A 27,516-nucleotide genomic window follows, 5' to 3' on the forward strand; every position below is an offset into this window, starting at 1 on the left:
AGCCAGCCGCGGCAATGGTGATCCATGTCCACCCACCCTGAGCCCACAGCCCACCTCCTGGCCACCCCCCACTACTCCCCCCAGCCCTGGCAAAAGCCCCCCAACCAACAGCACAACTGTCAGCAAACTATGGCGATGTTGGACACCTTCCCTACCCCCTCTCTCTCCCGTCAGCAAGCGCCATGCCGGTTTCACGATTTTTAAAAGCTCAAGTGAACCGCGCCATCAGGAACTCGGCCCATCGGAGGCGGAGAATCGCAGAGGCCCCGGAGAATACTGGTTGGTCCCGCTAATAATACACAAACAGTCTACTGTACATGTGGAACGCAACGCATTGACACCGTTTTTGAGTAGACGGAGAATTGCGATTTGGCGTCAAATCGGCACCTGCCACGATTTTGCCGTTGGAAGCTATTTTCTGTCCAATCGCATTTCCCGATTTTGCCGTCGGCTAACGGAGAATCCCGCCCAAGGACTCCGCCCCACAGCTCTCTGTGTCAAGTTCCATAGACTCACAATCATCCGAGAAAAGAAATTCCTCCTCATCTCTGCCTTAAATTGGCCCTCTTTATTCTGAGACTATACCCTCTGGCCCGAGACTCTCCCCCGAGGGGAAACATCCTCTCAGTATTTACCCTGTTAATCCCCTTAAGAATCCTGTATGTTTCAATGAAATCCCTTCTTATTCTTCTGAATTCTAATGCATAGAATCCCAACCTGTCTAACCTTTGCTCGAGAGACAATCCCGCCATACCGGCGATCGTCCCAGTGAGCCTTCTCTGAACCCCTTCCAATGAAATAAAGGGCCTGATCTATCCGAATGGGAACAAAGTCCTGTAGCGAGCGCATTTAGCTGGGTGTTTTGTGGTGCTCGCAGTGCTGCGAAATATCATGCTATTCAACTCCAATTTGGATACGGGGCCTCAGTGAGCAAAACCCCGACGAGGCTGCACTTTGTCCTGTTTCCTTTAATAGAGGGATACGGACCCCAGAAGTGTAGAAGATTTTAGTTTAGACGGGCAGCATGGTCGCCGCAGGCTTGGAGGGCCGAAGGGCCTGTTCCTGTGCTGTACTTTTCTTTGTTCTTTATTCCTGCACTGAGGAGCTTCACTTGCTGGAACTCGTCAGTGCAGAAGGAGATGGGGCGTCCTGACATTGTGACCAGTGACGTGTCTCCTGAAACCCCCCCGAAAGCCCAACTCCCCTATAAGGGGGTACGCAAGTTCCCCCGCAACTCCCCGAGCTGCTCAGGTTGCCCTCAGTCCTAATCCACAGCACGGAAAAAATGCCAGCTTGGCTCTGCCTTCCTGGCAGTGCTCCTGCCAACTTCTAGGATTCCCGGTTGGCATTGCCCCCTGGACACCTTGGCAGTGCCAGGCTGGAACCCAGGTAACCATTCCAGGGTGCCAAGCTGGCAGTGCCAAGGTGCCCACATGGCACCAGCAATTCCAGGGTGTCATCCTGCCCAGAGGAAAAGCACCTGGGGGGCCTCTGATCCTAGACTCCCATGAGTGCCGATCCATCCAGTCCCCATTGCGGAGACCAGCACTGAACGGCACTCACCCAAGATCTCCAAGGCGAGGGGGTTTAGATCTCAATGCCTTGTTGGATTGTGGTAGTGCATATCAGAGTGAGACTACCTGTGTCACTCTCATATACAGATTTGCCAAAAAGTAATCCACCCACAACGGACAAAATTCACGTCGCAACATTTTGCGAGACCATGATAGATCTCGTGAGATGTAACGAGTCAGGTAGATGATGGAAGAGGATCTCCCGGCATCTACCGGCCGATTTGAGCAAGTGCTACCTTTCGGGCATAACCCGACCAGTAGAACGCGCCCAATATCTTTCCTTAAAAACCGGGACCAAAACTGCTCACAGTGCTCCAGATGTGCTCTCACCAGTATCTTGTACAGTTGCAGCAAGTCTTCCCAACTCTTATACTCCAACCCCCTTGAAGTAAGGGCCAATCGTCCATTTGCCTTCCTGATTACCTGCTGCAGTTGCGTACTAGCTTTCTGTGTTTCGTCCATAAGTGCCCATAAGTCCCTTTGTGTTGCAGCTTTCTGCTGTTTTTCTCCATTTAAATAATACTCTGTTTCTGTTCTCCCTTCCAAAATGATCAACTTCACATGAACAAGATCTACTCTCCGCTATGAATGTGTTTAGCTGAACCAGACCTGACCGCTGATATGGTAGTCATAAACGTTAAAAATGTAGAAATAGAGTGATCTAAATACTGATCTCAGAGATTACAATAGATGGAGCTGTGATTATTTGTTTGGGCAGTTTCTTCTGCTGTTCGATTGTTTTTGGAAGGAGGAATTTTTGATACACTGTCATGGAAACAAATGGGGGACTGCAGGCAGCATTCTCACGCCGAGGATTCCAGATGTTCTGCCATGTGATTTCGGTGAGGGCGGGACGGGGTGCATTCAAATGATCAGTGGAAGGGTTAAAGGGCGGGTGACCTTTGGCGGAATCACTCAAAATAGCCCAGGAGCCCACAAAGGCTGTTCCTTGCCTTGCCCAACACCAGCTCATGCAATTGGAGCTTGGCATGGCCGCCCCCCTGTCCTGGGTATAATACAAACAATGGTGGGATGAGACCCTTAAGTGACCATCAGTTGGTCTCTCAGGACCTCAGTAGCCTCCTGCCACCTCCCCTGTGCTAATTGCAAACAGGTTAGGGTCACAAAATGGGTCACTCAGTGGATTTTATATATTTCCCACCCCCACCTTCAACTCCAACGACAGGGAAGTGTAAACTTGAGCCCATTAACCCTGTGTCTCGCTCTCTCTGCTGGTGCTGTCAGGCCTGCTGAATGTTCACCACATTTTCTGCCATGCAGCCTTAAACTTCCAGACAGTGCCACATTCCTCAAGCAACCTCTGGAGGGAAACATGCAATAACCCGACAGCTCCTCTCTGCTTAGATCTGGAAACCATGTTGAGAAGTGCGAAAAAGCTTCTTTTCTCAGCGAGTGGTTGGAGTCTGGAAGGGACTGCCCGGAAGTGTGGTGGAGGCTGGTTAAATCGAGGCATTCAAGAGGGAAGATGATTATTTGAATGGAAAAATTGTGCGTTGGCACGGGGAAAATGCAGGGGAATGGCATTCAGTCATGATACTCATTTGGAGAGCTGGTGCAGACATGATGGGCCAAATAGTCTCCTCCTACACCATGACAATTCTGTGAAAACTGCCTATGATCAGTGGCGAACTACGGATATTTCAGAGAAAGCTTAAAGAAGCAGAGGCACAATTGCCTTAAAGCCTACAAATATTTCCAGGTGAAAAATGCTGAAGAACTGTACACCCTTTGTACACATTTGCTGGTTCACCTGGCACCTCTTTGAATGACTGACCATGGGCGAAATTCTCCGGTATCGGCGCGATGTCCGTCGAGCGGCGCCCAAAACGGCGCAAATCAGTCGGGCATCGCGCCGCCCCAAAGGTGCGGAATCCTCTGCATCTTTGGGGGCCGAGCCCCAACCTTAAGTGGCTAGGCCCGCGCCGGACTAATTTTCGCCCCGCCAGCTGGCGGAAAAGGCTTTTGGTGCCCCGCCAGCTGGCGCGGAAATGACATCTCCGGGCGGCACATGCGCGGGAGCGTTAGCGGCCGCTCACGGCATCCCCGCGCATGCGCTGTGGAGGGAGTCTCTTCCGCCTCTGCCATGGTGGAGACCCTGGCGAAGGCGGAAGGAAAAGAGTGCCCCCACGGCACAGGCCCGCCCGCGGATCGGTGTGCCCCGATCTCGGGCCAGGCCACCAGCGGGACAGGCATTCCAGCAGCGGGACTTCGGCCCATCCGGGCCGGAGAATCGCCGCGGGGGGGGGGGCCAACTGGCGCAATTCGGCAACCGGCGGGGGCGGGATTCATGCCAGCCCCCGGCGATTCTCCGACCCGACAGGGGGTCGGAGAATCTCGCCCCATGTCCTAGTCCTAGGTCATAACCTCTGACACCAGACATCTCGTCTTCCCAGCTCTAGTTGGGCATACTCCTCACTCCCTCTGGGATTCAATCCAACATCTGCTCCCTAATTGCTGTATTATTTGGCATATTTGGGTTGAAACTTTCCATTTAATTTGATGATCCTTTTGACAAAAAAGAAACTCCAGACATAGAATTTGGCTTTGTAAACATTGAATATTTATTATATAGCAGAAACATGCCACATGAGGATTAAACAATAACTACAAATTGATGAACGAGTTTGAATTATTTTAAAGAAAATAAGAAAAGCTTTGGACTCCTAAAATCCGTTCCCTTACCTGACAATTCTGGGCCATCCCTGAATATTCCCTTAACAAATAAAGGTTTTTACTCTGTTCATGGTTTGCTCAGACTTGCTGAAGCCTCCTGACTATCTCAGTTTCCCAGACTGTGATGTTATTGATCCTCAGCTCGCACTTATTTGATGTATTTTTACCATTACTATCCCCCGCCTGTGTGCGAACAGTGTGATATTGCTCTGGGATCCTGTTCCTCCAGTTTCCTGACAGCGAGTGTCATTGCTGGGTCCTGTAACATGGGTCCCGGATTCAGAGGCAGCAACAGAGACACTCTCCAAGGGGAAATATCAAAGAGCTCCAGATCGGACAGCTGGTGCAGGGGGACGGAATTCCACATTGGAATCTCTTCATCGTGTATGGCAGTGACGATTATGTCCATGATCTCAAGCCAAGAGCAAGCAGGAAATTACGATTAATCAGCCCAACATTCTTGTTCCCACCTCTCCCACCCCTCACCATCCCCTGCCCCCGCCAAGCCCATTCACCTATTGCCAAGCCCCTTCGCCAGTGCTGCTTTCAGGTGTCTCTCACAATTACTGTGTGAGAGGTGAAATATTCTCTCCGGACTTTGAAGCAGCAGTTAATGCCACACCATCAGAGCAGCCCTGTTTTCATGATTAACAAACTTTCCAGGTGAGAAGAAAGGGAAGAGTTTCTCAGTGAATGTGTCAGTGAAAGTGTGGAGAACGGACATGTCATCGCCATTGTAAAAGGTCACCTGTCCTCCCTCATAGTCCAGGTAAACTCCGATGGTCCTGGGCTCAACACTGGGAGTCAGGGGGACTGATGGGTTTTCCGAGACGACATAGCTGCAATCAGCCTTCAGACACAAACCCCAGTAACCATTTACAGACCCCAGTTCTATCTTTCCCTTCCGATTGGCTGACTCATTGGTCACGCCCACAACCCATGCAGTCTTGTCCCTGACCTCCACCTCCCAAAAGTGTTTCCCTGATGTGAATCCCTGCGATGCAAGGACAAATGGAGCCTTGTCAAACCCCTTTGTGTTATTACCAGACATTTTAATTTTGCTAGTGGCGCACACAGTGGTCTGGTCTTTGTTGATCCTGAGGCTGTAATGTGCTGAGTTTGGATCCAGGGTAAGGCAGGCTGGAACTGTGGGAAAGAAAAAATGCATCATAAATATTTTACACAGGGGAAGGTGGACAGTTACCTTTACAACTGGATTCACCCCATAATTTCTACACCAGCAAATAGTGCAGACTGGGTATAAGAATGTAATATATAGGAGCAGAATTAGCCTATTTGGCCGATCATATTTGTTCCGCTATTCATCATAAGATGTTTCTTACCCCCATTCTCCCGCCTTCTTCCCATAACCACTAATCCCCTTATAGTATGGTACAAATTGTTATATTCCCAGACTCCAGTGTGTACAGTGAACAGATATTACAGACTGGGAACGGTGTACAGTTAGATATATTCCCAGACTCCAGTGTGTACAGTGAACAGATATTACAGACTGGGTACGATGTACAGTTAGATATATTCCCAGACTCCAGTGTGTACAGTGAACAGATATTACAGATTGGGTACGGTGTACAGTTACATATATTCCCAGTCTCCAGTGTGTACAGTGAACAGATATTACAGACTGGGTACGGTGTACAGTTAGATATATTCCCAGACTCCAGTGTGTACAGAGAACAGATATTACCGACTGGGAACGGTGTACAGTTAGATATATTCCCAGACTCCAGTGTGTACAGTGAACAGATATTACAGACTGGGTACGATGTACAGTTAGATATATTCCCAGACTCCAGTGTGTACAGTGAACAGATATTACAGACTGGTGCATGGACAGATATACTCAGTGTCACAGAATCACACAATGATACATCTGAAGTCTTCCCTAAGGCAGCAGTTGCTGAACGTTCAGTGTGAGGACTGTGAAAATTTGTGAGTGTATTAGAGAGGTTGGGTCTTCTGATCTAACACTGTGGAGGTGTCCACCCAGGACATGAGTACTGTGATCACCCACTCTTCAGAGTGCCAAGCTTCCTCCATGGACAGATTGACGACTGTCGGAGCCCTTATCACCTCATAGTCCTCACAAGGAATCTGGACCAGTGAAGAGGACTGGAATCTGAGTTCCTGAGGATGTGTGAGCTGTGACTGTCCAGGATACCTGCCACAATCCTGCCCGAGCCGCTAATTAGGGTTGCACACGCCAGCGCATTGATCGACTGGAAGCCCTTTTTGTTTATAACAGTGAATGGCTGTACAGCAACATCCTGAATAGCTACGCGTTCGGTCAATGGTTCCCTGAAACCAGGGAAACTACAATTGCTGCAAATCCTTGGGTTCTATCCATTTGACTTTGGATATCCTGCGTAAAGGAGATGTAATTTCCAGCCCTTCGAAAACATTGCATCCATGCACACCTTGGTGGAACGATGTACAAGAGGCTGTGTTATCCCACTGAAATCTGCACAGGCTGCCTGAAATAAGCCTGTTGTGAAGAGGTTCAGTGTGACAGTGACCTCCAATGCAACAGACATTGAACGGTCCGCAACGCAGTTGGATGAGATGCCCCACCCCCGCCGCGAGTGTCTCACAGTGTGTTGTCACAAAGGATCTTGAAAGCTTGAGTTTACCTCTGCTGTGAGTTTCTGACAATTGCAGCTAGCTAAATGCCTGCTTGTGGACTCTAGGTTGCGGCATAAGATTATACTGGTTTATGATACTAGCACAGTGAGCTAAACAGCTGGCTTGTAATGCAGAACAAGGCAGCATCGCAGGTTCAATTCCCGTACCAGCCTCCCCGAACAGGTGCTGGAATATGGCGACTAGAGGCGTTTCACAGTAACTTTGTCGAAGCCTACTTGTGACAATAAGCAATTATTATTATTATACATCTGCTGTGGGTGTCTGAGTGCTGCTTGACCCTTGGGCTCTGGCACTGCTCTGTCCCCTTCTCACAGTAGCGCTGCACTCTGAGCCTCTTTTGCTGCCTTCCTTTGTCTCCCCTTCCTCCTCCTTATCCCCTTCTCCTACTGAGAGCAGAATTTCTGCTTGTTTCAGAGACTGTAGAGCCCTGGATATGGCCAGGACAAAAACCAAGCACTCAGCAGAACCTCTGCGTCAGAGGAAAGGCCTCCGGTGCAAATACTATCAAAATGGATGGATCTCCCTTACTCGGGAGCACCCCCGGTGGTCACTAATGTGTTAACAGCAAAGCTGAAACTCTGGTCCCAGCTGAAGCTTTCGAACCTGCCCAAACATGTTTTACCACAGACGAGACAAATTCCCCGCACGGTGCAGTTCTCACACTGAAGGCATGTAGTTGCTGTCAATTAGGTAGCTAACAGCTGAATTACATGTTAAATTCACATTTAAATAATGCAGGTGTGTTTCCGACTGGTAGCCCTGCCATCTAACGTTTTATTGCAAACTGGCATGGGGTGGCATGGTGGCACTGGTGCCTCACAGCGCCAGGACCCGGGTTCAATTCTGACTTTCGCTGAATGTATTTGTGGAGTTTGCACGTTTTACCCTTGTCTCCGTGGGTTTCCTCCGGGTGCTCCGATTTCCTCCCACAGTCCAAAGATGTGCAGGTTAGGTGGATTGGCCATGGTAAATTCCCTTAGTGTTTATGATTCTGTGGCATTGGAAGCTCAGCCCGTCCGAACACGTGGTGTATTACATTCAGCTCTGTGGGAATCGATGTTCCTTGTGAACGCATTATTCTTCCCAATGTCCTTTAACCCTCTTGTTTGACACATGCATGCCTGAGCGGCGTGGCAAGTCAGTGGGGTGGGCAAAGGTCACCGACACCACCTTTCCCTCTGAAGGTCTATGTGCCACTCGCTCAGTGGATGCCAAGAGCATCAGTCTGGATTTCCTTCCCGACAGGGAAACCTACTGCAGATAACGGAATAGCACAGAGCTGAAAATGTGTGGCCCCAGAGTTCAGCAAAGCCTCCCTGTAGATTCACCTGTAAGCCGACCAGGGAAGGCTGTGATCTTGTTTTCCAGAAATGGCAGGCAGCAGTGTGCTAACATCCGTGCTACCAGGTCGGATGAACAGAGGTCACAGCAGAATTTAGAGGCCGAGGGGCCCATTACTCCACTGCATGCAGTGCAGGAAATCTGAATCTGAATGCACGAGTTTCTCTCTCGCAGGGAATATGTCACGAGCAGAGTTGATGAGGGTAAGCCAAGATGTGGTTTATTTGGACTTACAGAAGGCTTAAAACTAAGTCTCACGTAAGAGATTGGCATGTAAAATTCAAGCACGTGAGATCAGGGGTAGTGTATTAAGATGGATAGAAAACTGGCTGGTAGGAAACAAAAGAGTCGGAATAAATGGGACTTTTTCCAACTGGCAGGCAGTGACTAGTGGGGTACTGCAGGGATCGGTACTAGGACCCCAGCTATTCACAATATATCGTAATGATTTAGATGAGGGAATAAAATATGGACTGGAGAATCCCATCCTGTATGTTTTCAAGAAGCAGTTAGATACCGCTCTTGGAGTGAAGGAGATCAACGGATATGAGGAGGAGACAGGATCAGGGTATTGAACTCGATGATCAGCCATGATCATAATGAATGGCGGAGTTGGCTCGAAGGGCTGAGTGGACTCCTCCTGCTGTTATTTTCTATGTTTTCTATGTTTCATTTGGAGGGGGGCACTTAATCCTGGTGATTTGGGCTGGGATTCTCTGACCTGGCACCAGGTCTGAGAATCCCCAGGGGGCGTGTTGACAGTGGGCCCCCCCCCCCGGCGATTCTCCGGGGGCCGATGGGCCGAGTGGCCGACGGGTTTGGCCGAGTCCCGCTGGCGTGGATTACTCACCTCCCACACGGCGGGACCTGGCAGATCAGTGTGTGGGGATCGTCCTGGAGAGGTTTGGGGGGTTCTGACCCTGGGGGGGGCCCCCATGGTGGCCCGGCCCACGATCGGGGACCACCGATCAGCGGGCGGGCTGGTTCCATGGGGGCCTACTTTACTCGGCACCGGGCCCCTGTAGGGCTACGCCATATTGCCCGGGGGCCGGCGCGGAGAGGGGAACCCCTGCGCATGTGCAGAAATACGCCGACCGTTCCACGAATGTGTGAACTCACGCGGGCCGTTCCGCGCCGGTTGGAGCTGCGGGGACCACTCTGGAGCCAACCTAGCCCCGTAGGAAGGGGAGAATTGCTCACTTTCGGGGGCCATTGACACCGGAGTGGTTGACGCCGGTTTTCACATTGGCGTTGGGACACAGCCCCATTATTCGAGAATCCCGCCCATGATCTTTTAAAGGGTGTGCGTTTCATTTAAATGTATACAAACGAGCTGCCCTTCTCCGTGCGGGATGCTGGGCCTGCCATTAAAGTTCCAAGAACTTCATTGCAAAAATGCATCCTGCGATCGTCAAATTGATTTTTTTTTTTCTCCTCCTGCGTAATACGGTCTCTCCCTGCCCCCTCCCCCACCTGTTAAATTTCACCACCCATGGTAGGCGTGGACGATTTCTCTCAAAGTATTGCCCTGACTGCAATTGCTGAGGCTACTGGAGGAAGCAAATCCAATGGGATTTCCCAGAACTTGGCGGCAGTCCCACTGCTCTTTCTGATGGACATTAATGGCCAAGACTCGGATGTATGGGACACAGTTTCAAAATGTGTGGATGACACAAACTTGGAAGCTTTGTGAACTGGAAGGAGGATAGTGATAGATTTAGATTATAGGACTGGGTGAACAATTCACTGCTGAAATTTAGTGCACATATGAACATGCAAACAAGGAGCAGAAGCAGAGAATTTAGCCCCTCGAGCCAGCTCTGCTATTTAATGAGATCACGTTTAAAAAAAAAAAAATTTAGAGTACCCAATATTTTTTTTCAATTAAGGGGCAAATTAGCCTGGCCAATCCACCTACCTTGCACATCTTTGGGTTGTGGGGATGAAACCCACACAGACACTAAGAGAATGTGCAAACTCCACACGGACAGTGACTCAGGGCCAGGATTGAACCTGGGACTCGGCGCCATAGGCAGCAGTGCTAACCACTGTGCCGCCGTGCCGCCATTAATGAGACCACGGTTGATCTGAAAGTCACCTCAAATGTGCATCGACCTTATCACCTGAGACCCTATCACCCCCTTGCTTACCAAGAATCTTTCCAGCTCTGCCTCAAAAATATTCACAGGCTCTGCTTCAAACACCTTATCAAGAAGAGAGTTCCAGAAACTCTCGGAGAGACAAAAATTTGCCTCATCTCTATTTTAAATGGTGATCCCTTATTTTTAGTGACTAACCCCCCCACCCCACCCCGCCACCCCCAGTTCCAGTTTTGTGAGAAAGAATTAAGAGAGGCAAGAAAACCTAAGGATACAATTCCGAAGGGTATGCCAAAACAAAGAGACCGAGGGGTTTATTACACAAATCACTCAAGCTGCCATGCGATTGCACTAGAGAGGGTGCAAGGCAAGGGTGATTCACCAGGGTGTTGCCTGGGCTGGAGCTTTTCAGCCATGAAGAGAGGCTGCTTAGGCTGGAGTAGAGAAGGCTGAGGGGGACCTGACTGAGGTGCACATAATTATGAGGGGCACAGATCGGGGAGCTAGCAAGGGGCAGGTGATTCAGAGAGGGTTTGAGGAAAAACATTTGCACCCAAAGGGTGGTGGGAATCTGTAACTCACTGACTGAAAGGGGGTAGAGGCGGCAGCCCTCATATCATTTAAGAAGTATTTAGATGAACACTTGAAATACTACGGCCCAAGTGCTGGAAAATGGGATTAGAATAGGTCAGTGTTTGATGGCCGGCACAGACATAATGGGCTGAAGGGCCTCTTTCTGTGTTTTAAAACTCTATGACTCTATGGTAGAGCAGGTTGAGAATATAATTAATAAAGTATTTTGGATCCTGAGCCTTATAAATGGAGACATAGGGCTATCAAGGTGGATAGCTCGAGTTGGGAAGCTCTGCCTCAATTTAAATGGCCCCGTCACGTGCAATCTTTGCTCTGGGGTGACAGGTTCAAGTCAGGCACCCATGGATGTGACAGCCATTGGGTTGGGTGAGTGCCAGGCTAGTTAGAAGGTCTGCCACCATTTTCCTGGATCTCATCCTAGTTGTGCTAAATGCTGGTAGGCACTCGATCCCTTACCTCTCACATGCTTCATCCTCTCTCACCCTTACTGAATTCCTCCCTGCCATATCCACATGCTTTTATCCATGCTCACTATACCTCTTTGATGATCCTTCACATCCCCCTGCTGTGCATCTTCCATGCCCACTCACTCAGTAACACACTACGTGTTAAACTAACTGAATTGTAGAGGGGGTCAAAGTGGGGGATGGCTAGGAGATAACTATTGCCGCTCCTCCCCTTCTGAATTGGACCCTGCCAACTTAAGAGCGCGTGGTGTACTCTTGCTACCTGCACCTTACCCATAGCAGTGAAAATTGCCAATGCCTGCAATGGGCCTGGGAATCCTGAAATTGGGTCAAAGCCTCCATTTTGAAAGATGTCTCCGAAGCTGGAGCGATTCTGGCGGGGTTTTCTGATGTGATGTCTGAGGTGTTCAGGGTGAAGGTTGTCCCGAATCCAGAAGTGTCGACGTTTGGAGTGTCGGAAGACCCGGGAGTCCAGGGAGCGAGAGAGGCCGAAGTGTTGGCCTTTGCCTCTCTGGTAGCCCGGAGATGGATCCTGTTGGAATGGAGTGACTCGGGGCTGCCCCAACCGGGGGTGGTTGAGTGAGCTCACAGAATTTCTTAGGCTGGAAAAAATATCAAGTTCGCCTTGAGAGGGACTGTGGAGGGGTTTGATGGAAATCGTTTATTGACTACCTCAAGGACAGTTAAGAAATGAGCAGGGGAAGAGGGGGAATTCTGTGGTTAAAGAAGGAAGCAGGGCAGGTGGAGGGTAACAGCAGAGAGGGCAGGGTGGTGGAGCGTTAGTTATTTATTTGTTATGTAAATTCCTGTTTGTTCTCTATTTGGTTGTGGTTGTGTTTGACGTATATATAGAAGTTCCTTAATAAAGACAGAAAAAGAAAAGAAAGGTGTCTGAAGTGGGCCCTACTCCACAAAGAAAACCAGGGAAGTAGAATTTAAAGACGAGGAAGGTACGATAAATCCTTCCAGAACGCAATTCCACAAGCGTACAAAACATTTGCATGACATACAAGCTCAATTGGAGTATTGTGTCCACAATCGGACTTCAGAAAGAACCACTTTAGGAAGGGCACGATCGTTTCCGGGCTGGGCGCGTGAGAAGGTTTCTGAGAGTGGGCTGAGGGACTGACGATTTTGATTACTTGGATAGACTGGAGACGCCGGAGTGGGGTTCCTCAGGGAAGAGGAAACCAAAGAGGAGATTTAATAGAGATTGTAAAATCATAAACGAATTGAGGGTTAATCAAAGAGAAATGGTTCCGTTGCTGGTAGAGTTGATAATCAGTGATCACTGACATAACGGATCCAAAGAGACATCAATGGTGTGAGGAACACCGGGCGGGATTCTCTCAGCCAAAAGCGGGTCGGAGAATCGCCGGGCCGGGCGCGAATTTCGCGACGCTGGTCCGCAGATTCTCCGATGAGTGGAGAACCGGCGCCATTGGCGTCGGCACGGTCGGTGCGGTGCAGGTCGGGGGCCGCTCTATGCCGGGATGGGCCGAGTGGCCGCAAAAACAAACCGAGTCCAGCCGGCGCCGTCCACGTATGGTCTTACCCGGCGGGACCTCGGCGTGCATCCTTTCGGGGGCGGTCTGCTGGGAGCGGGGGAGGTGGGGTCCGACCCGGGGGGGGGGGGGGGTCTCCGCTATGGCCTGGCCCGCGATCAGGGCCTACTGATCGGCGGGCCAGCCTGTCGGGCTGGGGGCCTCTTTTGCACTGCGCTGGCCCCTGTAGCCCTATGCCATGTTGCATCGGGGCCAGTGCGGAGAAGGAGGCTACCGCACATGCGCGCATTTGCGCCGGTCGCAGCACGCATGCGCAGACCGCCCATTTGACGCCGGTATCAGCAGCTGGAGCGGCATGGGTCGCTCCAGTGCCGTGCTGGTCCCCTGTAGGGCTCAGAATCACTTCTCCTGGGAGCCTGTTGATGCCGTTGTAAAACGCGACGGCATTTACGACGGCGTCAACACTTAGTCTCAGGAGCAGAGAATCCCACCCACCATTTTTTAATGCAGTAAGTGGTTCGGGTCAGGAATGTGCTGCCTGAGAGTTTGGGGGATTCCTTTGTGGTTTTCAAAAGAGAATTGGGTAAATATTGAAGAGAAGAAAATATTGCAGGGTGACTTGCTGGACATAGAGGAATAGATGGAGGGCGGGGGGGAAGGAGGGGGGGGGGGTTCGACGGGTATTTGTGGGATGGTGTGGGTGTGGTGGTGGGGTTGGGGGCGGTGGTGCTGGCAGTGGAAGGGTTGTTCTTTCAGAGAGCTGGCACAGACTTGCTGGGCTGAATGGCCTCCTTCTGTGCAGAACCCATTCTTTGATTCCCTCTGGGATTCTAGAACTTGGACACAGCTACAGGCAGCAGTTTCAGGAGAGGGGTAAGAGAGCAAGATACTGTACAGAAAATGTATACAAAGCTGTCGGGTTTCTTACCTGGAGAGACAAGCTGTTTCATTCCCTTCAACACTGTGTAGAGCAAAGGGCCTTGAAATCCTGTGTATTTCTGTCTGGGAACCATCTGTATCATCTCATCTTCAGCTTTCTCTGCATCTTTCGCTTCATCCCCATCCTTCGCTTCATCCACGTTCCTGTTTGAATGGGATTGAAGTTATCACTCTCTGCTGGATACAGACTGTGAACACAATGTAAAACAGGCAGCACATTGGCGCAGTGGTTAGCACTGCTGCTTCACGGTGCTGAGGAGCCGGTTTCAATCCCGGTCCTGGGTCACTGTCCGTGTGCAGTTTGCACATTCTCCCCATGTTTGCATGGGTCCACCCCCACAGCCCAAAAAGATGTGCAGGGCAGGTGATTTTGCCACGCTAACTTGCGCCTTAACTGGAAGAAAAAAATTGAGGACTCTAAATTTATTTTTTTGTAAACTGTGTGAGTGTTTCGATCAGACACTCACCTTTCTCTCAATCTTTTCAGTTCCTGCAGGACAGAGAATCAGAACATTTTAATAAATATAAACAATGTGCTCTTTTGATTCTAATTTTCAAAGATGTAAAATCAGTGATTCTGGTAAAATGTGAAGGAATCCGGGTGGCATGGTCACACAGTGGTTAGCACTGCTGCCTCACAACACCAGGGACCCAATCCCGATTCCGACCTTGGGTGACTGTCTGTGTGGAGTTTGCACATTCTCCCCATGTCTACCGGGGTTTCCTCTTGGTGCTCCGGTTTCCTCACACAGTCCAAAGATGAGGGGTGGGATTCCTCGACCCTCTGCGACGGAACCACGCCCGGCGCGGAGGCGGAGAATAGCCGTTCGCGCCAGAAATCCAGCGCAACAGCGCTTCCGCAATTCTCCGCGGATCAGCCAGTCCCGCATGCGCGGCGATTCCCCGTGGTCGACCGGCTGAACCCCCGCCAGTGCGGTTTACATGTGGTACCACCCAGCGGGGCTGACTCCGGGGGGGGGGGGGCCTCAGCGGTGGCCAGGCCTGCGATCGGGGGCCACAGATTGGTGGGTCATTGCGATCTGGGAGGGACCTACCTTCCTCCACGTGGGCCCGCAGTGTGGTTCCGCCATGTCGGCGGCACCCGCGCCGAGGTGGGCTGCCGCGCGCATGTGCTGACCCGCATGCGGCCGCCGTGCGCATGCGCGGCTGCACGGTCTGGCTAGCAGGGCCCCGCCGGCAGCCAGAGCTGCGGGACACACACCGGTGCCCTGCTAGCCCCCTGGAAAACAGAGAATCACCCCAGACCTATGAGGAAAAAGTCCGGAATGATTCTCGCCCATTTTCCAGCGGGCATGGGGATTTAGTCCCCAGAAGGGAGAATCCCACCCATGCAGTTTTCGTGGACTGGCCATGCTAAATTAACCCTTACTGTCCAAAGATGTGCAGGTTGGTTGGGGTTAAGAGGATAGGACGGGGGCGTGAGCCTAGGTAGGGTGCTCTTTCAGAAAGTCAGTGCAGATCTGATGGACCGACTGGCATCCTTCTGCACTGTAGGAATTCTGTGGGTTCCACTGATGTGATAGCACATAAATTACCACCCCCCTCCCCCACCGAAATCAGGGGTATTGCTACAAAACACTTTGAAGGTTCACTGATCAGTTCCTCTTATTTCTTAACTTTATTTTTCTATTAACGCCAATCTTTCTCAACATTTGACATCTTGTCCCCGCCTCCACATTTCCTGACCTTATCCGTTAATCTATAATGTGGTACCTTTAATTCTAGTTCCAGTCATACTGCAGCCAATGGGAGGTGCTGAGGTGTCTCCTCAAACACAGAGTTCAATCCTGACTGATTGCTCCTTATTTATGCTGCACATTGTGCATTGTTGTGACAGGGTGTGAGCCCTATATTATAAAATGCTATCTGCAATCACACCAACAGCTTGGGGATCTGGTTATAAAGGGTCACCTTGAGAAACGTGATGCTGTCTTGCTCCTTGAAGTCTGAATGAAGGTTGGATGTGTCCTCCTTCTGTGACGTCTGACCCCCTTCTATTTTGTCCAGGTTCTCCCTCATCAGCTGCAGATCCTCCTCCTTCTGTTTCTTCAGCTCTTCGATTAAACGTTCCTCTGCTTTATCAAGGTGTTGATGGCATTTGGCAAATTCTGCCGCGATGTCTTTCCCCAGGGATCCAGTGAGTTCCTGTGACAGTGAGAGAGATCACTTAAACAGCGAGTTGTTCAAGGGTTTCAGTGTTTAAAAGGAACTGAAGTAATCCTCACCTCCAGTTCTGAAATCTCCTGTTCCTGCTGCTGTTTTAATTCACTTTTGCTTTGGTTTTTATTCTCTATGGAATCCAAGGATGATTTCAGTTGATCCTAAAAATAGAATCAAATCATAGCAAGGTTCATTGTAATGTCTGCTGTTATATCACAAACTGTGGGGATAGGGCTGTTAACCAGATGCTGGTTTTATGGGGGAGGCAGTAGCACATGGTATTAGTAATGCAGGGACCCAGGGTTATTTTCTGTGTACCTGAGTTCAACTCGCACCACAGATGGTGTAATTTGAATTCTATAAAAATCTCGGATTAAAAGTCTAATGAAGACCATGGCGGGATTCTCCGACCCTCCGCCGGGCCGGAAAATCGGCAGGGGGCGGTGTGAATCCCGCCCTCGCCGGCTGCTGAATTCTCCGGTGCCGGGGTTTTGGCAGGGGCACGAATCGCGCCGTGCCGTTCGGCGGCTGCTGGCAGCGGCCCCCCCCAGCGATTCTCCGGCCCGTGTTGGGGCGAGCAGCTGCCCATTTTAGGCTGGTCCCGCCGACGTAAATTAGACCTGTTACTGGCGGGACCTGGCTCTGTGGGCGGCCTCCGGGGTCCTCGCGGGGGCGCGGGGGAACCTGGCCCCAGGGGGGATGCCCCCATGGTAGCCTGGCCCACGATCGGGGCCCACCGATCCGCGGGCGGGCCTTTGCCGTGGGGGCACTCTTTCCCTCCGCACCGGCTGCTGTGGACCTCTGCCATGGCCGGTGCGGAGGTGAACACCCCTGCGCATGCGCTGGGATGACGCCAGCACATGCTGGTGCTGCTGTGCATGCGCCAACTCGCACCGGCTGGCGGAGGTCCTTTTCGGTGCCGGTTGGTGCGGCGCCAAGCCCCTTCCGCGCCGATTGGCGCGGAGCCAACCCCGCCGGCGCCGGCCTAGCACTGAAGGTGCGGAGGATTCCGCTCTTCCGGGCAGCCCAACGCCGGAGTGGTTCACACCACCCCTCGGCGACGGGACTGCCCGCCCCGCCGGGTAGGATAGAATCCCACCCCGTGAGACCATTGTCAAACATCGTAAAAACCTATCTGGTTCACTAATGTCCTTGAGGGAAGGAAACCTGCTGCCTTACTCATTGCTGGACCTGCAGCTTGACAAGTGCCCTATTCCTGATAGCTTTCACCCTAAAATCTTAAAAGAATTGACTATGATGAAGTTAGTACGATGGTTTAAATTTTCCAAAATTCATTACATTTTGCAAAGGTTCCATTAGATTGGAAAATAGCGACTGTAACTCCTTGATTCCAAAAGGGAGGAAAGGGCTGGAAAATGGGATTAGAATAGATAGGTGCTTAATGATAATCTTTATTGTCACAAGTAGACTGACATTAACACTGCAATGAAATTACTGTGAAAAGCCCACAGTCACCACATTCCGGCGCCTGTTTCGATAAATGGAGGGGGAGTTCAGAATGTCCAAATTACCTTAACTTGAGGGCTGGCATCGGCACGAGGGGCCGATTGACCTCTTTTTGTGCTGTAAAGCTCGATGGGTCCGACCGATGGGTCACACCACCGTGTCAGGTGCGATGAAGCCGTTAAATCTCGTGGGATTTGCGATGCTCGGAACGCTTTGAGAGATCTAACGCGATCTCCTGAGATGTCACGATCTGGATCTCGCCCTCACTGGGTGTCATCCTGATTTGCATATTTAAGTGAACAGTTAGCTTCACTCAAATATGTCTGCGCCGGATTATCCCAATGCCCGGGATCGAACTGCCGCACCTGGGAGACCTTGTCGTGGTGCCGTTTAGCATTGGTCCATGCACACATTGACCAAGCGAGATCCCAGTCCTGGTGTTGGAGGCTCCCCGGGTGGTTAGGATCAAGACAGGGTTGTGCCCTGGATCCTTTGATGCCACCCAAGCACTGTGGCTATTGCAGGCTGGAACCATGGCAGTGCCAGCCTTGTACCCTGGAAGCACTACCATGGCACCCTGGCAGTGCCACCCTGGGATCCTGACAGTGTCACTCTGGTACTGCCAGGGTGCCCAGGTGCCACTGCCAGGTTGTTAGGGGCACTGCCAGAGGTCTAGGCCGGCAGTGCCAAGGTGCCTAGTTGCCAGGTTGCCAATGCTGGGGATTTGGCCAGGGAGTGCCCTGCCCTTAGGAGGTGGGGTGAAGAGCTGCTTGAAGGCACTCTAATCAGTAGGTTGGGGTTTTGGGGAGTCTGGAGGCTGTGGTGGGTCGAGAGATCAGGGCGGCATTTAAAACTGCACTCCATCTCTCCCAACAGTGACAAAGTGAGGTAAGTGCGGCCTCAGTAGGGTGTTCCCCGCAGAGGCTACAAAAGAAACAAAGTTCCATTGGAGGCTCCAAATAACACTCCGCTAATGTGCCCAAAATGGGACTCTTTTTTTTTCTGTTAAATAGCACACTATGACTCTTAGACAAAAAGCAGGAATCAGGGCAGCACGGTGGCGCAGTGGGTAAGCCCTGCTGCCTCACAGCGCCGAGGTCCCAGGTACGTCCCCGGCTCTGGGTCACTGTGTGAAGTTTGCACATTCTCCCCATGTCTGCGTGGGTTGCACCCCCACACCCAAAGGTGTGCAGGGAGGTAGATTGGCCACGCTAAATTGCCCCTTAATTGGAAAAAATGAATTGGGTACTCTAAATTTTTTTTTTAAAGAAAGCAGGAAACACGGCCAGTATTCTCAATATCTATGGTTGGGAAAATGTTAGAAGGTATTATTAAAGATGTTATTTGAGTTCTTCGAATAAATAATATGTGCTGTGGGAAAGGGGAGCTGATGGATGTACTGTACTTAGATTTCCAGAAGGCCTTTGATAAAGTAACACATCAAAGGTTATGGTGGAAAATAAAAGCTCATGCTCTCGGGGTAATATAATGGACTGGATAGAAGATTGGACATCTAACAGGAAGTGTAGAGTAGGTATAAATGGGTCTTCTTCAGGTAGGCATGATGTAATGAGTGGTGCCACAGGGATCAGTCCTGGAACCTCAACTGTTTCCAATTTATATATGAGTTGGATAAAGGGATCAAAGGTAAGAATGATACATTTTCTGATGACACAAAGATTGGTCGGAAAGTAAATTGTGAAGAGGATATCAAAGGAGGCTACAAAGATTCATAGGTAGGTTAAATGAGTGGGCAAACATTTGGCAACATGGAAAGCATGAAATTGTCCAGTTAGGCATGAAGAATTAAAAAGTATATTGTCTAATGGTGAGAGATTGCAAACCTTTGAGAATCAGAGATCTGTCTATCCTCGTGCATGATTCACAAGAGGTTACTATACAGGTACAGCAAGTAATTAGGAAAGCTAACAGAATGTTCTAATTTATTGTGAGGGTTTAATAAGGACATGGGGCGTCCACACTAAGTAATATATGAACAAAATTTTATTTACACAAACGATATATACATTGCCCTGTAGATCCCGAGCAGGTTCCTCTCTCTCATTGGGCAATTGAGATAGCCTGCCCCAAGTGGGCGAGCTTATACTCTGCAAGGAACACTGGGATGACAAGTATCCGGGCGGGATATTACAGAGGGAAATTGAAAACAATAACAGGGAGGTTATGCTTCAGTTACACAAGGCACTAGTATGGCCACATCTGGAGTACTGTGTACAGCACTAGCCATCCTTAAGGAAGGATGTTAATGCATTGGAAGCACTTTAAAGAAAGTTCACCAGAATAATACATTGAATGGACTGGGTACCTTATGAGGACAGTTTGAACAGGCTAGGTTTGTTTGTAGCAATCTTGGGCGGGATTCTGCGGGAATCTGCGGGGCGGGCAACTCCGGCGCGAAGGAGTGGCGTGAACCACTCCGGCGACAGGCTGCTCCAAAGGTGCGGAATCCTCCGCCGGCCTGCATCCGCATCCGGCGCCGAAGGGCCTCCGCCGGCCTGCGCGAGTTGGCGCATGCGCGGGAGCGCCAGCGTGTGTTGGCATCATCCCAGCGCATGCGCAGGGGGTTCATCTCCGCGTCGGCCATCGCGGAGGACCACAGCGGCCGATGCGGAAGAATTGAGTGCCCCCACGGCACAGGCCCGCCTGCAGATCGGTGGGCCCTGATCGCGGGCCAGGCCACCGTGGGGGACATCTCCCGGGGCCAGATCCGGCCGCTCCCCCCCCCCCCCCCTCCCCAGTGGACCCCGGAGGCTGCCGCGCAGCCAGGTCCCGCCGGCAAATACCTGGTGTAATATACGCCGGCGGGACTGGCCGAAAACGGGCAGCCACCCGGTCCATTGCGGGCCGGAGAATCACCGGAGGGGGGGGGGGGCGGCTCTGCCAGCGGCCGCCGACCAGCACGATTCCCATCCCCGCCAAATTCCCCGCGCCGGAGAATTCGGCAGCTGGCGGGGGCGGGATTCACGCCGCCACCCGGCGATTCATCCGACCCGGCGGGGAGTCGGAGAATCCCGCCCCAGAGTCAGCTTTTTTGAAAAGTTTAAGATCCTGAGGGGTATTGACAGGGTGAAAGTGGAGAGGATGTTTCCTCTTGTGGGAGAGACTAGAACGAAGGGTCACTGTTTAAAAATAAAATGTCGCCCGTTTAAGACCTGGGTGAGGTAAACAAAACTTCTCTTAGAGGGTTGTGAGGTTTTGGAACTCTCTCCCTGGAAACACAATAAACAATCCGTCTGCACCTCAGGGCTCTGCAACCTCTCACCATTTAGCACTGCAATTGTTTCTCTGCAGACACATACCCAATGTTATTTTGTAAGCTCAATGGAATCTGCTTCCACCAAACCCTCAGGTAGTGCATGCCTGATCCTAACCACTCGCTGCATCAAAACATTTTCCTTACACCACTGTTGTTTCTTAGAATATTTGTAAGGCGGAGGTTGATAGATTCTTGATAAGCAAGGGGATGGTAGGCTTTCTGGGACAAGCAGGAATATGGGGTGATGTTAATATTAGATCAGGCATGAATGGTAGAGTGGGATCGAAGGGCCGAGTGGCCTACCCCTGCTCCTAATTCAATGTTCAGTTATTTGTGCCATGATGCAACTAATTTTCAAATAGTTATTTATGTAAATATTGCAGCAAAACAGATTTCTTATAATTATTTAATGTAAGTATTGTCATAACACTGATTTTCATTAGTTAGTTAATGTAAATATTTTAATGAAACTAGTTTCTTACAGTTATTTAATGTAAGTATTGTAATGAAACTGGTTTCTTCTAGTTATTTAATGTGGATATTGTTACAAAACTGATTTTCATTAGTTAGTAAATTGATGGCAGCACAGTAGCACAAGTGGCTAGCACTGTAGCTTCACAGTGTCAGGGTCGCAGGTTCGATTCCACACTGGGTCACAGTCTATGTGGAGTCTGCACATTCTTCCCGTGTCTGCGTGGGTTTCCTCCGGATGCTCCGGTTTCCTCCGGATGCTCCGGTTTCCTCCTACAATCCAAAGGGTTAGGATAAATTGCCCTTGGTGACTAAAAAGGTTGTGAGGGGTTATTGGGTTCCGGGATAGGGTGGACGTGAGGGCTTAAGTGGTTCGGTGCAGACTCGAAGGGCCGAATGGCTTCCTTCTGCACTGTATGTTCTATGAAATATTGTAATGAACCTGATTTTCAGTTATCCACTCCCTCCTTCCTGTGATCTGCGTCCTCTTACCTGATACTTTGGAACTGCCTTTCTGCATTGGCAGGGCTCAATGTGGGAGAATCTAGTCAATTGACACAGATCCTGGGCGGGATTCTCCGCAATCGGCGCGATGTCCGCCGACCGGCGCCAAAAACGGGGCGAATCAGTCCGGCATCGCGCCGCCCCAAAGGTGCGGAATTCCCCGCATCTTGAGGGGCTGAGCCCTCACCTTGAGGGGCTAGGCCCGCGCCAGATTGATTTCCGCCCCGCCAGCTGACGTAAAGGCCTTTGGTGCCCCGCCAGCTGGCGCCGAAATGACTTTGCCGTGCGGCACATGCGCGGGAGCGTCAGCGGCCGCTCACGGCATCCCCGCGCATGCGCAGTGGAGGGGGTCTCTTCCGCCTCCGCCATGGTGGAGACCATGGCGAAGGCGGAAGGAAAAGAGTGCCCCCACGGCTCAGGCCCGCCCGCGGATCGGTGGGCCTCAATCGCAGGCCAGGCCACCGTGGCGGCACCCCCCGGGGACAGATCGCCCCGCGCCCCACCCAGGACCCCGGAGCCCGCCCGCACCGCCTTGTCCCACCGGTAAGAGAGGCGGTTTGATTCTCGCCGGCGGGACAGGCATTCCAGCAGCGGGACTTCGGCCCATCCAGGCCGGAGAATCGCCGGGGGGGCCCCGCCAACCGGCACGGCGCGATTCCCACCCCCGCCGAATATCCGGTGCCGGAGAATTCGGCAACCGGCGGGGGGGGGGGGGGGGGGGCGGGGGGCGGGGGTTGTTCACGCCAGCCCCCGGCGATTCTCCGACCCGTGATGGGCCGAAGGAGGATTCTCTGATCCTCACACAGTGACTGCTCCCTCTCTGTCTCCTCACTAAGCTGCATTGAGGTGCAGAGTGATCTGGGCAGTAATCTCAAAAGGCAAGTAAGCAAGTACAGCAATTAATTAAGAAAGCTAACAGAACATTGTCATTTATTGTGAGGGGAATTGATCACAAAAGTAGGGAGGTTATGCTTCAGTTGTACAGAGCAGTGGTGCGACCACATCTGGAATACCGTGTACAATATTGGTCTCCAGTATTGGTCTCCTTATTTAAGGAAAGACGTAAATGCATTAGAAAAAGTTCACAGAAGGTTTACTAGACTCATAACATGAATGGGCAGGATGTCTTAAGAGGAAAGGTTGGAGAGATTAGGTTTGTATCCACTGGAGTTTAGAAGAGTAAGCGGTAACTTGAGGGAAACCTTTAAGATTCTGAGGCATATTGACAGGGTAGATGTGGAGAGGATGTTTCCTTTTGTGGGAGAATCTAAAATTAGGGGTCACTGTTTAAAAATAAGGGGTCGCTTATTTAAGACAGTGATGAGGAAACATTTTATCTCTCAGAGATCTCTGGACCTCCCTTCCCCAAGTGGAGCAGATTCTTTGAATATATTTAAAGCAGAGCTCGATAGATTCTTGATTAACACGGGGTGAAAGGTTGTCGGGGTCGGCAGCAATGTGGGGTTGAGGTTACAATCAGAGTAGCCATGATCTTATTGAAGGTAGAGACGAGGGGCCGAGTGGCCTACTCTTGATTCTAATTCGGATGTTCATTTGTTCTCCCCATGTTCCTCACAGTCACCTGGTTCCTACAGGGAAGCAGTGAAACGGTAGCATGGGAAGCCATCTCTTCCTCTGCGAGGTGGGAACCCAACCGTTTTGTTATCCATTTCCATTAACACGCATCTCCACACCACAAGGACTAGAATGTTAGCTGCTGAGTGACCCTTACCTTGTATTTCTGCTCAGCTCTCTGGAGCGACAGGAGCTCGTGGCCTGAATGTGTGTCCAATTCTTTGCAATCGGCACAGAGGAGCGACTGATCCTCCTCACAGAATAGCACCAGCTTCTTCCCATGTTCCTCACACTGAGACTGTTCCTTTGCATGCTTCAGGTTCATCTCCAGTTGTCGAGCTTCCTCACAGAGATTGGACAACACCTTGTTACTGGTGAAACCTCTCTGGGGGAGAACCTGCTGACATTCCGGGCAGGACACATCCTCATCCTGGTTCTCCCAACACTTCTGGATGCAGGATTTACAGAAGTTGTGCTCACAGTCCAGCCGCACCGGCTCCACAAACAGACACTGGCAGACGGAGCAGGTTAAATCCTCACTCATGTTTAAGATGTGTTTACAGACGGCCATCTTCAGATGTAGTTCCTTGTTTGACCACTCACATTCAGGGCCGCTTCAATCCTCAATTGTGAAACTCGCTTCGCAATCTCTCCTTTTTTATAGGGATGATGGTCAGCTGGCAGAATTGACTGACCAATCATAATTTGATTCATGTCGAGCTGCAAATCACAATCACACCCAAAGGATTCGAAACTGGGCGGCGGCAACTTTGCAGATGCACGCCAGGTAGGCAGTCTGGAATTTGGGCTTGAAGGCAAATGGAATGCCAACCGCGCCTCCGTCAACTGAAATTCCATTCGCTCCACACTTACTGCAGCCTGGAGCCAAGTGGGAGTGGATGGGTCCTGGAGAGTTGAGGGTTAATAAATCAACTTCTTTTTATTCTGCAACAGACTTGCACATTTTTCTTTCATATTCTTTCTGTGGGGTGTGGGCGTCACTGGCTGGGCTGACATTTATTGCCCATCCCGAATTGCTCGTGAGAAGGTGGTGGTGAGCTGACTTCTTGAACCGCTGCAATCCATGTGTTGTAGGTACACCCACAGTGCTGTTAGAGAGGGAGACATTCATAGCACAAAACAAATTGACAGTTCTTTGTTCATGAAACCCAGAAAACTAGGATATCAGAGCAGAAGGCAATAGGGAATGTCAAGGAATACTGGCTTTTATTTCAAGGGGACTGGAGTATAAAAGGAAAGAGGTGTTGCTGCAATTGCACAAGGTACTATTGAGGCCACATTTGGGATACTGGGTACAGTATTGGTCCCCTTATTGAAGGAAAGATATATCATCATTGGAGGCAGTACGGAGGATGTTTATTAGGATGATCCCAGGTATAGAGGGACTGCCATATGAGGAAAGTTTAAACAGGTTGGGTCTGTACTGCTTGGTGTTCAGAAGAATGAGAGGTAATATGATTGAAATATATAGGGGCAGTCAAAATACACTGGCCGGTCTGCGGATGCGCGGAATCACGCTGGCCGTTCCACGCACACACGAGATCACTCCGGCCCTTCGACTCATGCACGAACTTGCGCCGAACCTTCGGTGCCAGCTTAGTCCCCAGAAGACAGAATCCCGGCCACGATTCTTAGGGGATTAGACAGGGTAAGTGTTGGGAGGATTTTTCCACTCATGGGAGAAAGTAGGATCAGAGGACATCGTCGCAGAATAAGTGGTTGCTCATTTAAGATGGATTTCATAGAATCTCTACAGTGCAGAAGAATCTCTACAGCGCCCTTCGGCCCATCGGGTCTGCACCGACTCTTCGAAAGAACACTCTACCTAGGCCCAATCCCCGCTCTGGCCCTGCATCCCCACCCAACCTTTGGACACTAAAGGACAATTCAGCATGGCTAATCCCCCCATCTGCAAATCTTTGGACTGTGGGAGGAAACCGGGGCACCTGGAGGAAACCCATGCGGACACAGGGAGAAAGCGCAACTCCACACAGTCACCCGAGGTTGAAATTGAATCTGGGTCCCTGGCGCAGTGAGGCAGCAGTGCTAATCACTTTGCCAACATACCTACCCCCCCCCCCCCCCCCCCCCCCCAATTATTGAGTAATAATTTATTCTCTCAAAGACTGGTGAATCTTTGGAATTCTTTGTCTCAGGAAGCTGTGGAAAATACTCCTTAAACATTTTCAAGGCTGAGATCGATCGGTTTTTAGTTGGGAAACTAAGGATCAGGGAGATAAGGCAGGAAAGTGGACTTAGTGAGTGTTAGATCAGCCATGATTTTATTAAATGGTGGAGCAGGCTCGAAGGGCAGAATGGCCTACTCCTGTTCCTACGGTCTATGGCCTTATGGTCCCTATATATTGACCCCGTTTCAGTGAAGGATATGTGATATATTTCCAAGTCAGGATGGTGAGTGGATTGGGGAGGAACCTCCAGGAGGTGCCGTTCACAGGTATCTGCTGCACTTGTCTTTCAAGATGGCAGTGTTCATGGCCAAGCTCTGACGGCGGAGTGAAAGGCGGCGCCAACCAATCCAGCGTCAACGGTCACCGATAATGAGGAATGCTCCCCTTCCAAGGGGGCTAGGTTGGTGCTGGAGTGGTCCCCGCAGCTCCAGCTGCGCGGAATGGCTAGCGTGAGTTTGTGCATGCACACTACGGGCGACGTGATTCGGTGCATGCACGGTATGGCCGGCGTGATTCCGCGCTTGCGCGTAGGTTCCCGTCTCCGCGCCGGCCCTCGTGCAATATGGCAGAGCCCTACAGGGGCCCAGCGGGGAGGAACATCGGCCCCTACGGAAGCAGCCGACCCGCCAATCGGTAGGCCCCGATCGCTGGCCAGACCACCGTGGAGGCCCCCCCCCCCGGGGTCAGATCCCCCGGCCTCCCCCCACCCCCCCCCCTTCAGAACGGCCCCCGCAGACACACCTTCCAGGTCCCGCCGTGTGGGACCTGAGTAACCCACGCCGGCGGGACTAGGCCGAACCTGGCGGCCACTCGGCCCGTGGGGCCCGGAGAATCGCCGGGTGGGGGGCGCTGTCAACGGCCCCCGACCAGCGTGGCTGCGATCCCGCGGGCGCCCGAGAATCGGCGCTGGATAACCAGCAAGACGGCGGCGGGGCGCGATTCTCGTGTCCCCCCCCGGGATTCTCCGACCCGGCGTGGGGTAGGAGAATCCCGGCCCATGTGTTTTGAAGATGCTGTGTGAGGAACAATAGAGAGTTCCTGCAGTGCATCCTGTACATGGCACACACTGCGGCCACTGTTCTTTGGTGGTGGAGGGAGTGAGTGTTTGTGGATGGGATATCCAGCCTTTGATCTGTACGTAGCCACAGGATAGTGACATTTAAGGGGCATCTTGACAAATACATGAATAGGATGGGAATAGAGGGATACGGACCCAGGAAGTGTAGAAGATTGTAGTTTAATCGGGCAGCATGGTCGGCACGGGCTTGGAGGGCCGAAGGGCCTGTTCCTGTGCTGTACTTTTCTTTGTTCTTTGTATTTATAATGGCTTGTCCTGATCAGTTTCTGGTCAATGGTAACCACCAGGGTTATTGCTAGTGGATGAGCCAATGATGTTAATGCCATGAATGTCTCAAGGCAATCATTAGATTCTGTTTTGTTGGAGATGATCATTGCCTGACACTTGTCTAGCATGTATGTTACTTGCCACTTGACAGTCCAACTCTGGATATTATCCAGGTCTTGCTGCATTTGGACATGGACTGCTTCAGTCTCTGAGGAGTTGTGAATGGTGCTAAACATTGTGCAATCATCCGCAAACATCCCCACCTCTGACCTTATAATGGAAGGAATGTCACTGATGAAGCAGCTGAAATAGTTGGGCCTCGAATACTACCCTGAGGAACTCCTGCAGTGATATCCTGGAGCTGATATGATTGACCTCCAACCACCACAACCATCTTCCTTTGTGCCAGGTATGACGCAAACAATCAGGGAATTTCCCTCCTGATTCTCATTGAACCCATTTTTGCTCAGGCTCCTGATATCACGCTGGGTCAAATGCTACCTTAATGTCAAGGGCAGTCACTCTCATCTCATCTCTGGAGTTCAGCTCTATTGTCCATATTGAACCAAGGCTGTAATGAGGTCAGGCGCTGAGTGACCTTCTTGGAAT

At 51.1% G+C, this 27,516-nt stretch overlaps 1 protein-coding gene across 1 annotated transcript; it reads right to left on the reverse strand.

Moving 5' to 3' along the window:
- Positions 1–4,132: 4,132 nt before the first annotated feature.
- On the reverse strand, positions 4,133–23,991 carry LOC140390221 (zinc-binding protein A33-like). Its single transcript, XM_072475191.1, has 6 exons — positions 23,510–23,991; positions 16,124–16,219; positions 15,810–16,043; positions 14,345–14,367; positions 13,867–14,021; positions 4,133–5,414 (listed from the first exon to the last, which is right to left on the reverse strand). Exons 1-6 carry the CDS (start codon positions 23,921–23,923, stop codon positions 4,879–4,881), a joined length of 1,458 nt encoding a protein of 485 aa, XP_072331292.1. The 5' UTR covers positions 23,924–23,991; the 3' UTR covers positions 4,133–4,878.
- Positions 23,992–27,516: the final 3,525 nt, after the last annotated feature.

This window comes from Scyliorhinus torazame, chromosome 14, assembly GCF_047496885.1.
Source record: "Scyliorhinus torazame isolate Kashiwa2021f chromosome 14, sScyTor2.1, whole genome shotgun sequence".
NCBI classification, from domain to species: Eukaryota; Metazoa; Chordata; class Chondrichthyes; order Carcharhiniformes; family Scyliorhinidae; genus Scyliorhinus; species Scyliorhinus torazame.

What these genes read in the sequence shown, in the direction of transcription:
- LOC140390221 (XM_072475191.1), bottom strand. Translation starts at nt 23,923, where the DNA reads ATGGCCGTCTGTAAACACATCTTAAACATGAGTGAGGATTTAACCTGC. An exon ending in AGGAGATTTCAGAACTGGAG is followed by an intron (nt 16,044 to 16,123) that starts GTGAGGATTACT and finishes TCACTGTCACAG; the next exon opens with GAACTCACTGGATCCCTGGG. An exon ending in CTGAAAAGATTGAGAGAAAG is followed by an intron (nt 14,022 to 14,344) that starts GTGAGTGTCTGA and finishes CCATTCAAACAG; the next exon opens with GAACGTGGATGAAGCGAAGG.